Source organism: Cottoperca gobio, chromosome 18, assembly GCF_900634415.1.
Source record: "Cottoperca gobio chromosome 18, fCotGob3.1, whole genome shotgun sequence".
Classification (NCBI taxonomy): domain Eukaryota; kingdom Metazoa; phylum Chordata; class Actinopteri; order Perciformes; family Bovichtidae; genus Cottoperca; species Cottoperca gobio.
In genome coordinates, this window is record NC_041372.1 from 12585046 (window position 1) to 12597935 (window position 12890).

The 12890-nt window shown below is 41.8% G+C and overlaps 1 protein-coding gene across 2 annotated transcripts in view; it reads right to left on the reverse strand.

Moving 5' to 3' along the window:
* casq1b (calsequestrin 1b) overlaps positions 1 to 11514 on the reverse strand; it is a 19040-nt gene extending 7526 nt beyond the window's left edge. Inside the window, exons 1-2 of one of the 2 annotated variants that reach the window (XM_029454829.1) lie at positions 11092 to 11514; positions 641 to 673 (exon numbers count right to left, since the gene is read on the reverse strand). In XM_029454829.1, coding sequence (XP_029310689.1) covers positions 641 to 673; positions 11092 to 11328 — 270 coding nt within the window. In that variant the 5' untranslated portion in view covers positions 11329 to 11514. The remainder of the gene's footprint in view (positions 1 to 640; positions 674 to 11091) is intronic. The other variant, XM_029454830.1, reaches the window with a different exon arrangement.
* Positions 11515 to 12890: the final 1376 nt, after the last annotated feature.

Genomic DNA, 12890 nt, shown 5'->3' on the forward strand with positions numbered 1-12890 from the left:
TTAAAGCTAATACTTTGTACTTTAAACTGAGTAAGATTTTGAATACAGGACTACTTGTAACAGAGTATCCTGCTGTTTCCATGATTTAAGCTAAGCTAAGCTAAGCTAAGCTAACTGCCTGCTGGCTATGAGCTTCATATTGAAAGCACAGATATTAGAGTGTTATAGCTCAGACTATACCTTTTATAATATACCTTTATAAAACATTTGTATTGCAGCACAACACAATGGAAGTTAATGGGCTTTCATTTGTGGGGTTTCAGAAAATATGATTTTAGTGATGGGTGAACCCTTTATGATTAGGCTGCGAGGATGAATGGGTGGGAGGATGGATGTTAAAGTTTGATTAATATATCCGTTGGGAGCCTTTATGGAAACTATCTTCTCTTCCTCTTTCATGAATACAATCAGCTCGCTATGGCACACACAGGTGCAGCCCAAGCTGCTGCTGCTGCTGGAGTTTGAAAGCAGTTCAGTCTCTTTGTGATGTCCAGTTGTTGCTTCGTGTAATTTCACCTGTTTTAAACTAAACTGCAGTCAAGGAGTAGAAGAGAACAAAGAGCAAATACTGCAGCGGCAGAAGAATCTGTGTTTCGCAGCGCAGCTTCACAGGCACAACAAGGGGCAGACCTTAACATACCTGGAAGATAATTGCTGCTTGACTTGTGATCAACTGCAAGAAGAGGTAACGCTTTAGGGCAGAGCACAATAGTCACAGCTATCGGAGCGGCCTTCACAGGAGACAAAATAGGTCCAAACTTAAACACTGACATTGTACTTGGGTGATTAAAACCCCATTCACACACGACTACCAGAACTACTTTAAGTCCCCGTATTCAGCATTCAGAAGCAGTATACATATGTTTAATAAATGGTTTATAACACACTATAATGTAGATGTGCGCAGCCATAAAGGCATGTTAAGTGTTTAATAATGTACAGTTTTTGTCAGCAATTATGACATATTATTACAACTGTGTTTTATTATATCTGTCTATACAGCAGCCTCCCTTTATGAGTGCTGGTGCTATTTATTGTACTGTTTATTGTACTGTACTGTATGTGCTTACAACTACAAAACATTGGTTTATTAACCATTTATTAAATGTTTTTATATTGCTTGTAAATGCTAAATATGAGTACTTAAGGTGAACTGTTATCAGACTATCATTACCTGAGGACCTCATGTTATTTACTGCTTTGCTAAATCTTGCAAAAATGTTTTAATCCCTCCATATTTTAACAAGTACAATTGTTACCTGTTATAATGTCGGATGACTTTGCGTTTTTTGATATTAATATTAAAAAGTTATCATTGTTTTTTCTACATCCCCACCATTTTCCCAACCTCTGCTCCTTTTTCTTCCTCCTGTTTTATGTTTTTGTGCAGCAGTTTCAGAGGTCCTGAGGTAATGCTAGCTGAGTGTGCATGGGGGCTTGACACAAGAAATCCATTTTTGAATCATTTAGCGTGTAGCGTGCGCCAGTGATTGAATAATTAGATGTTTCTTAATTCATTTCAATCACTGCCTGGAAGCAAGAAGTGTATCAAGTTATAGAGAAACACAGCCATTTTGAAAACGTTTCAAAAAAATCTGACATAACTTTTTCTGCATGTTCTTCTGTAATATAGTACAGTACAGTCAATTAAAAATAAAACATTGCACTACTGCAAAAGTGGCGTTTAAGAATTACCAAGACTATGCTAACGATACCATAACAAAATTGACTTTCTAGATTGAATTTTCAGGTGTAGAACTTTGTCCCAATCTATTCCTCTCCCTGTTACCACAGGGCCATATTAGTAACACTGGGGTATTTATAAAACATGTGAAGTTCTGGGTGCTTGCAGTGGGGTGGAAGCCAAGCAGGGAGTCCCACAGCTATATAAGGGAGAGTAAGAACGCATGTTGAGGAGCAGAAAAGAAGATCTGTTACATATAGAAATGGGCGTGGGAAGTGGAAGGAGGGGAAGGCCGACTTGGCTGATGAAGAGGACACTTGACACGCAAGTTCACACTTCACAGCCATCATGTCCTCCCTGAAACATCTCTCATTTCTAGACACCCCATCACCCTTCCTCATCTGTTCCCTCGCTATCGTCCGAACCCCATCCAGAAGTCCGGGAGCCAAGTGAGAGGTCACCAGTGTAATCGCTTGGCTCCATCTCCCAGTGCCCAGTCAGTGTCAGCCTGTCAGGTGACACAAGATGAGGGCAAAGTGCCATGGTGAGTTGTCAAAAATGTGCTCCGGGTCGCTGCTGCACTACACGAATGATGAGCTAGGAGAGGGCAACGGGTTCACAGGGCAGTAGACGGGTCACATTTCTCGTAATGTAGCATGCTTACTCAACACCGGTCAATGCAAGTCAGCCTACATATTGGCATATTGGTGTACAAAGGAGGTGTAATCGAAACGACAGGAGATCAAGAAGAAGCCTCCGGGAATAAGTACCACAACTATCGGTTTAAAATTCTCAAGACAAGCCTGTTAAAAGTTATGAGTTCTCCGACCACGAGTGTACAAAATAACCAATTCTACTTGAAATATGTGTAAAAAGTAACAACTTTTAGAAGTTACAAATTCCACCTGAGCCAAAGTCATGTGACTCGAGTCCACGAAGTTCATGCAAACCAAAGTTATTATTTACTTTTTAAATAAAGAATAATTATAGATACTATGATACGAATCTGAAGTAGACATATGTCTGATTTGAACCTTAATGAGCTCAGTTTATGAAGACTTCCTGTCTATCAAGGAAAGCATGTCCAAAAACATACAGCACTTCTCTGCAGCCTGCAGACCTGGTAGAATTCATGTGTTTCCTTTAAACCAAATAGCAAAAGAGATTCACTACTTGAGGTAAACCTGACCCAGCACTGTCCTTCACTCCCTCCACCATGCATGTGTCATTCACCCTCCTAGGGCCAGTCCTGGGACTTTTAAAAGGGCTGAATAACCCATGAATGTAAAAGAACTTCCCGTGCTGTTCCCTCCGTTTTTGTAGGCCTTGTGTGTTTCTGAAGTGAACGACTGAGCAGCCCATGAGTCGACATTTGTATGTGTGCGTCACCTTATGATGTAAGTCACTTAGGGAGAACCCCAGGGGCACAAACACACCCTCAGACAGTAATAGCTTCCGCACCAGCTGGAGGAACAGCTAGCTTCGCAGTTAGCGTTGTTGTCATCATTAATATTTGCGACCAAAAGTTTAAATATTCAGAGCTGTGAAGGAGAGTGCTTCTACATTTGTGTGCGTAAAGATCCGATGTGCCTATGTTGCAGGGTTAGGGTTAGGGTTAGGGTTAGGGTCATGTAGACTTTACATTACTTTTAAGGTGTTTTAGTTTATTACTGTAACCCATTTTTAATCAAACACGACTCCTGCTGATACAGTACAAACCAAAAGCTGCACATAGGTACAGTATGCTTTGGAAAGTTTAACAGTATGTGTGATTTAGTAAATGCTGACTCATGGCCCATACACAGACTAGTGGGTAATACGCCAAACAAAAAAGCAGCAACATCCAACTGTCATCTTTTTCAAATCTTCTCCAACATCTACTCCCTAAAAAATAGCCGAATCTGTCAAATGAAGGAACATTAAAACGTTTATGAAAGCAGTAAGATTCCCCATCTTCCTGTGATCCAGGCAGAATGAGAAGTTCAGCCAGCTCCCCCCCCCCCCCCCCCCAGCCAGATAGTAAATTAATAATGGCTGCTGTAACACATCAGGACGTTCTACAGCAGGCTGTTACATAACACTGCGCCGGGGTGGTCATGAAAGATTCAGATGCAACAGTGTATAAAACACAAGCTCTGACTTGCCACCAGCTAGTGGAGCTGCACTGTTTTAAAGGAGGGGATCCAGGATTCTGCACAGAAATAAGATGTAAGTGTTATTATAAATTTCAAAACTTTTAACTAAGAATTTACTTTCTCAACACAGTCTCATGGGAGATGTGGTGAAATGCATGGAAAGCTTTTAGAAGTCTCACAGGCACACGAGCTGATTCACTACAACATGGCAGAAGTGTCCGGGACCATCTGTGAGTGAGTCACTCTGACAGCAATAAGCCATATGACAAAGATGTCGCATAACAATCTCAGCTCATAAACTCCTGCTTTTGTCAAGCTTGTTTTTGTGAGTCACATAAAAGCCAGCAGCTGTTAAATGCAGCAAACATTTCAAAAGACAAGCACATGTGTTATTAAGATGTGATAGGGACGTGCAATGCAGTATTTCAGTGAGATACTGTCGGCACTCATCTAAAACGTGTTGATCAAAATGTTTTAAGAACCTTTTCTCACTCCTAACCTAACGTAAACCTCCATTGGAAGTTTATTTTGAAAAGACACAGTATGCATATAATGCGCAAAACTGACACGTCGTCCCTGACACGTCCAAAGTTGACGCTAGAACATCTCAGTTTGAAGCACAGGGACACTGAGCTTTTTTGTATTTGACGAGTTGGGAGTGAGAATGTGTTGGTTTCACTCGCTATAGTGTGAAGAGTCCATGGCCACGTTGCATTCGACTGTCCCAAGTAAATCACATCAGTTAGCGAGCGTGCACATCACATTTCACATGTGCTGTACAAACAGTTGATTGCAGCTTTATGATTTCATCTTCTGAATGGAGTAATAAAGCACCAGGAAGCAATTACAGTATGTCCACTTACACACGGTGATGTAAAGCACTTATGCGCTGTGCTCTTAGTGCCATATTTATTCAGGGCCGTCTCTTTACGGTATGAAGATGTAAGTCAGAGTTGCAACGTCTAATGCACCTTGATGTGACCTTCCCTGATACAGATAACGGAGGGGGGGGGATACCATCATTTATAAATTATGTACGAGGAAGTACACGTAACACAATGCATGTCAGCTGGTGCAGTTTGTACACAGTGTAGTGTTATTGGACAACAGTCATTGGGTTTTTAATATGAAGACAGTCGGTCAACGTCGTGGTGGCAGCAGAGGAGGCGAGTGGGGAGGTGGGGAGGAGGCGGGGGTAAATTTAGCATGACAGAAACAGCATGCGAGCTCTCTGCCATGCACCACATGAACTATTTTGGCCTGTAGACCGGAGCTGCTGACAGGTCCCTCACTGAGCTGCAAAGCTCCCGCCTCAGCTAATACTGAAGAAATGTGCTAACAGAGACGCTCTTTGTGGACATTTGATTTAAGTAACATATTGTAATTACCACTGTATTATCATTTATGTTAGCATCAGGTCAATTTCCATTGCAAGAAATCCAGCCAAACGACATCAGAGATTAATTTATACCAACTTTGACAGGATTTTAAACATCTTGCCCCCCCTGTGCACGCTGCAGAAAGGTGTATATACTGAAGAGCAGAATTCAATTTGGGAGTTAGTTGATACGTCCTCTCCGTTGCTGCCACACTTCAGATCCAGGCACAGTGCAGTCAACAGCTGCTTTAATGGTGCACTCGCAATGATGAAGCCATTAAGTGTTTTTATCAAACCAGATAGCAGATGTGCAGATGTGTTCTGGAGAGGCTGTTAATGTAAATTCACAACACTGCGCATTTGCAGAGAGGGGCTTGCTTGCAAAATATCTCAATTCGAGGATTGAGAAGCGACGACTTCAACAAATTCAAATGCAGTTCATCATATTCAGTCTGTACGAGCATCCTCAGGTCATATACATTACTTACAACACAGATTAATGAGATTTTGAAAGGAAGAAATGGGAGAAAATAAAGACGGAGGAAAATATTTGGGATAGATTAGCCCTATCGCATAAAGCATTTACCATTAATCCATATTGTGACAGTGCTTCAGGCAGCAAAATATATATTTCAGTAACAGCTGAGACCCTCAGTCAATAGGCAAAGCTTCTATTATTAATCCTCCACAAACAACAACAGGTGGCATGTGACATCGAGGACACTTCATCTAAACATATCTCCTGTCACATTTAATGACATCACATCTGACAAATTAGTTCTTAATTTAGAGCCTCTTTCACACTGCTAATTGGGGGGGTCGAGATGCAGCGTGTGGAAGGTAAGAGGAGATCCATCAAAGATGTGATGTTGCTCTCACACTACTTGATAGCGGTGTCACTAAAGGAAGGGAAATGTTAAGTATTGACAGCTGTAGGTGGAGAAAAGTGAAACTGCGAGTACGCAGCTGAGGAGTAAAGGGAGCTCTTTATGATGTTGGACAGTCTCACAGTTTATCCTGGAGGACACGAAGTGGCTGGAAGCTAAAGTACCTAATCTAGAGGTCATGAGGTAAAAGGGCTTTGGGGACTGGTCCAAGATAACTTGCGGTAATGAGATCCGATAGAACTTGTGCATTCTGGATGTGGCGCGTCAATGCTTAAAATCGAGGCAATAAGAATTATGTGGCTGCCTTTAAGGTCATCGCAGGGGAGGGGAGGACATACTCCGGAGGACATATGAGTTAACACTGACCCGGATTTACACTTTGTGTCCACTGAGGATTGCAAAGATGTCTTATTTTGTTCTTTGTTTACAGTAGCAGCAGCAGCAATCCTTGGAAGAGCCTGGTCAAGTTTCCAATAGCCTGGTTACTAACAACATGAAATAAACTTGCCTCAAAACTTATATTACCAATATTCGACTCTATAATGATGTTGTTTATCAAAATGCATCCAACACTAACCTTCTACCCCTCAACACAGCAATGTCAGTAGGTGTTAGTTAACATCATTTCACATGTTTGTCTTCTTATTTGAATCATGATCTCTTTGTTTTATTGCCACATATTGTTGTTAGTGGGGCAGCAGAAGAGATTGTTATTAACGCCTGAGGAAAATCAAACAGTGGCCATAGCTTTGAGAAAATGAGGTGATAAAATCAAACATTCAACCCCCCGATGCCATCCACTAGCATTAAAGATGAAACCATGAAATGCATCGAGCGGTGTAAAATGACGAGGGCTCCGACAGTCCGTTTGGATAGCGGTTACCACAGCGACAGTCTGACCTTCTCCCAGATCTCTCAGTAGATTGAAGGAGATGAGAGAAGACAAAGCAGGAGCCTCCTTCAAGCCATGAAGATTCCCTGCACATTGTGTGACTGCCAGTTGATTTGCCTTATGTGCACCTGTGTAACCTTTTTCAGCTGTACCACGGGGAGTCTCCTGCCAATATCATGATCAATCAATTAAGTGGTATTTAAATAGACTAGTGGCTTTGTGAGGCTGTACATAAAACAGGAGCAGCAGTGCATGGAGCTAAAAGCTAGCGTCAGCAGGCTAACTTTCAATTTCAATGGAGTGACATTAATCAGCACTAAACACAAAGTACAGCTGAGGCTGATGGTAATATCATTAATTTGGTCATAAAACAAAGTATTTGACGCGTTATGATTGGACACATTTGACCTGATGATAGTTCTCGGGGGCGACAGTTACTCTGACTGTGTGAGAAATGGGAAATCCCTCCTATAGTGGAGTTATTTCACTTAGTAAATAAAAATGTTAGAGGAAAAGGGTCTCACCAAAGTTAGTAGGCTTCATCCTCTGGGGGGCATAAACCTACATTATTTTGTATAGAATGTATTTCTGGTCTCTATGGGTGTTGCAGAATATAGTATGACATTAAGGGAAGGGTGGAACTGCAATCTGTTTATAGTTTACTGAATGGTACACAGCAACCTTAGCAACAATGTGTGTGTGTGTGTGCGTGTGTGTGTGCGTGTGTGCTGTTGGTGGCAAGTAAAAGATCCATGCAATCTGAGCTGTGTGGAGTGCAGTGATTGATGTGTGAGGGCAGTTACAGTATGCTGTATGCAGTATGCCAAAGGTCAGAGTTTAAACTGAGAGAGAGAAAATTAATATAAATATGCAGACAGTACACAAGTCAGAAACACTTTGAGGATCAGCAATCTCAAAATTAGATGAGAATGTACATTTCTAATATTACATATGTAATAATTGTAATGTTTAACCGTATGGTTGTTAATTTGGCACCATGCCTGTTGTTTTTAATCATATGTTTGGATGACTTCATAATATTTTCACAATAATGAGCGATATCTTTGGTTAAAGTGCTGCAGGTGAAGTGTGTTTCTCCCAAGACATACTGTCAGGTTTCATCTCCTAATGATACTTCCAGCTCATTAAACAGATTGATGTTGTCACTTTGCACTGATTGAATGTTTAACACCTGCAATTTCTCTCCGACACATTAAAGTCAAGCCTCCATTCAAACTTCATATCTGTTTGCTTGATTTTTCAACTTCTTGTGTGTAAGATCAGACATGCATACTAGCTGAGCTTACTGTGCAAACGTATACATTTTAAATGTATAGGCCTACATGCAACACTTTCTCGAAGACAGTAGAGAGAGAATGAGTGAATATAAAGAAACAGTTGGTGAAGCCAAAAATACACAGCTTTGGTGAGATCATGTAACTCTGAAACCTGAGGGATGCAGTACGGTTTATGGTCATTTTATATCAGGTGTGTACGTCATTTACATACATATACCATAGTCCTGTAACAAATGTTGTGTGTTTTTTAACAAGAGTCATATGAAAACGTCATAATAACCGTGTAAAATACTTTTTTTTAAATAAGGTTACATCTAAGAAATAACGGAATTATTGCACCACCCGTCGATCCCGCTGAGTGACACAATCAAACACTGTTACGTCACCGACAGGTGAGCTCTGAATCCGCTAATTGCTAATACGCTCCAGGTGAGTTCCGCGCTAGCGCTGAGGAACTTTGACTTTCAGTGAGGTGTATGAGGACTTTCTAGTGTTTGAGAACTTTGAGGAGCACAATGGGACTATAGAGGCTGAGTGACATGAGATGAGATGACATGTTGGGCATATTTAGGTAGTGACAGGGTGACTCTTTTCCTTACACAACCATTTTGAGTGTGTGTCACAGTGTATACAGCTACAGTGTGAGGACTTACTACCTATTCTAGCTGTCATCATATCTGTTGTATCTGCATTTAAACCTTCTCATCACCTAAACGTGTTCACTGCATGTTAATGTACATTTTATAGCAACAATCTAACATTTGCTTGATGCTTTCGTGCGTCATGTGTGATGATCCTGTGATCTTCTCCCATATAATACTTATATTCAGGCTGAGAAATGCAGAGCAGCATCTGCACGGTTAATCGCTAATTTATTCTCTTTCTAAAAATATCAAAGAGGAAGCTGTGGTTTGAAAAATGAAGACAGACCATTTACTTTCCTGTGTGTCTGACGGTATGAGTAAAAACCCAAAGAAACAGCTACAGGGAGAATATCTTCAAATGTCGGCTCTGGCATGGAGCATATATTTGGTAGAGTCAGTATGGCGTCTCAAAGTAGAAGCACATCGTACATGTATGGTCCAAACTTCAAACAAAGGCAGATACGGTTTGATTCCTTGAGCTCTTCCCTTTAATAATTTATATTTCCTGATTCATAGGTCGTAATGACCAGCTATTTTAAGCATCCGGTATCAGCACCTCTAGTGCTGCTTCCTACTTGGCTGTATGTCAGTAACAGAGGAATGGTCCAGCAGGGACCTGCTCCTGTAAGCATCTCTTTCTCAAGCCAAGAAGCACAACTTGGCAGCACCGATAGGAAATTGATCAGATCCAATGACTTGGGTGTGTAAATGGTGGTTTAAGACTTCAGCCTGCACTCAGAGGGTGTGTAGTACTACCAAACAGAACAGTGTGTGTTGTCTGAGAGAGCTGACGGAGCAGTAGTTGAGGTGAGATATGGCCCTAAACTCCCTGTCCATCCCAGGAGGGCTTTTAGCCTCTTGCTAAGCATGCAGAGCTGTCCCAGGCTATTTACAGAGGTGACTTATGCAGGCTAGTGTAAGGTACACTGTGCCTCTGTAAGAAGACACTGCTGCTCTGAGAGGCACAGGATTGCTGTGGTGCATACAGTGGCTGACAGTGGGGTCCAGGTGCATCGTCTGTGAGCCGGATGGTTAAGGGCCCGTTAGATTTATTTATCCAATAAGAGTTCCCAGAACATGCATAGTCTTTTTCTACTGCCAACTGATAAGCAGCACCACTGGAGCAATTTAAAAGTAAGTGCCTGGCTCAAAGGCACCTCCAGTAATGGCTGTTGAAGGACAACATACTTGCTATTTAATTGTCCCAGTATGACTTGCTGACCTACTGTTCACAAGCCTTCTATTTACTAATACAGCCTCTAGTTAACGGCTTGATCTGCGCAGTAAATATGATGCACCATATCTGCAGACAGAATGTACGATACAACACTAAAGAAGTACAAAATATTACAGATTGTCTTTTGCTCAATTAGCAAGGTATGATGAATGACGTGACAAATGTGGGATTATTTCTATACTACACAATAGCTTGATGAATGAGGGCCATCATGTGACGTAAGCCTTGATTCAGTTGTATTAATTAAAGTAAACATTGAGGAGTTGAATTTAAATGTGGATTTATATTTAACTGATGTAAAGTAAGTAGCCAATGACAGAAATACAGTCATGCATGGTACCTTAGACATTTGGTTAGTAATGATTGGCTTCGGCTGAACTTGCTATGAGACGCTGTATGAATGCCATGGAGATGAAGAACTTGCACAATATACACTTGATTGTTTGGTGTAGCTGTATACATATACGCAACATCATTTGACTTTGGGTTTGACTTTTTGTCCGATCCAGTAATTTAATAGGAACACATAAAGCTCCCAAATTAGGGATAAAAATGATGTGGGAGGCTCTTTGTGCTCTGGCACTTTATTGGCATTCGCCAGTCAGTAGTTTCTTCCGTCCTGTGTCTCCTGTTCCCACATTCTCCAATCTACCTCCTTTAGGTCAGCATCTATCCCGTCATACTTGGCAGGTCCACGAATCCCCCAACTCGACCACACTACACATTTTCCTCTTGTTCTGTTTGCCTTCTTCCTCACCTGTCAAGAGCCGTGAACCCACTTATCTGAAACTCATAAGTGCAAAAGCCATGACTACATCCAGGAATCTCTGACTGGAGCCAAATTCTCCATATGAAACCCTTCCCTTCTTCCCACCGTGACCCTTCCCCCACATAGGTCACAAATCCATCCACTGTCATGCTTTGGCGGAGACCCACCTCCAAAGCCAGCTCCTCTATCTGAAACTGCTTCATGGCACTCCGGTTCCCATCCACGTGTTTGTGGTAGTAGATCACCATCACGTCGTACTTCTTCATGACGGACTTGTAGTTCTTGGCACTGAGGTCATGGACACGGTCTTTGCCATCGTACTCTGGGACCTCCAAGCCCTTCTCCCCCCAGGACAGGGTCCCCAGAGATAGGAAGACCCCCAAAAACACCCAGCCCCATTTCATGGCTACGTCACCTGGTGGTCTCAAGAACACCTCTTCTCAGAGCCTTAAGTATAAGGGGAAAAAATTACACTTGAGAGGTTAAACGTTGTTCCTAACGTAAGTTGATGTCAAGCAGGGAGAGTTAGGAACAATGTCCGCTTCCGTTCCCCACCGGCTAGAGAAGAGCAGGTCCGACAGTGTCAACCCCCCTTTAAAAAAAGAGCTGCACGTGCTTTTGCTGACGCCACTGGCTGTAAAAAGGGGGTGGGCTCTTTTTGTGGACGCAAATCGGTAGGCGAGACACTGATCCCACTCGTCCAAGAGGGCACAAGCCAGAGGGGCTGCCAAAAAAGTAGGACAGGCAGTGAGAGCGGTGGGGGGGTGACTCCTGAGCAGTGCTCAGCAAAATGGCATGGGTGGTAACATGGGAGGAGCCATGCTTAGGTCATACGGCCACCTGTTTGAAGCTGTGGCTATGAAAAGGGACAGCGGTTGTGTTGGGTGTTTGGAGAGCTACAGATACCAGCTCAGTGTCTTGGAGGACTGAAGGTATGGATGGATGTACGACGAGAGCTTGAGGAAAGACGAGCTTCAAGATGCCATTTCCATATTAAGTTTTGCAGAGGAGCCTGACTCTCGCTAAAAATAAGGCCTCTGTGGGACAACGTTGTGGACAAGATGGCGTCCACGCAGAGGGTCAGAGTTTAGATGTGCGCTGTAGACTCAGATGGACGGAGAGAAGTGGAGACAGAGTTATGCACACACTTGTTCCAGGCAGGATGTGTGTTCTTTAAGTCCATGTGAAATTGAATAGCTTTTTTTCCATTTGTTTATCTAATGAGATGGTGTTGGCCAGTTTTATCAAGGTCTTCTTGAGCCATAAATATGGATAACTAACAGTTAGATAATACAGTATTGTGTTTTTGATTGGAGTGTCCCAAAATATGACAAACTACTTCCTTTATATATATATATATATATATATATATATATATATATATATCTTTGACTTGATTGTATTTATATATACACTCTTGTTGCCTTTTACATTTTGCTATACCAATAGGTGTAAATATAACTTTCTTAACAATAAAACAATTGTTGAGCTTGAAGGTTAAAGGTGCCTTGTGGAGTTTTTCTTGTAAACAAACAAAAGCAATATGCAAACAAAATAGGGAGCCACCCAAAACCTAGCGCTTATTGTACAATATATGGACATGATTATGATCATGACTCAATTATTATTGCTGACCTCGATATTTCCCATTGTGTTTACATGTGTGTTTGTTTACATTAGAATGTCCCCAAATGTTTAGCCAACAGGATATTTCATTTATTTAATTTTATATTTCTTTCATCAGCAAAATAAATGCTGTCAAGATTCTTTCTGTGATTGAAGAAAGAGGTCATACACTCTGTCATGTGGAATGGCTGACACACCAGTGTCATGTTAGTCATATTCCTGCACACATGTCAGGTTGTGCATGTGGAGCATATTTTGGAAGACCTGATCCGAGTGGAGACAAGAGATGGAAACATGGAACGGGAGAGAGAGCTGGATGTAAGCAGAGAGACTCGGAGAC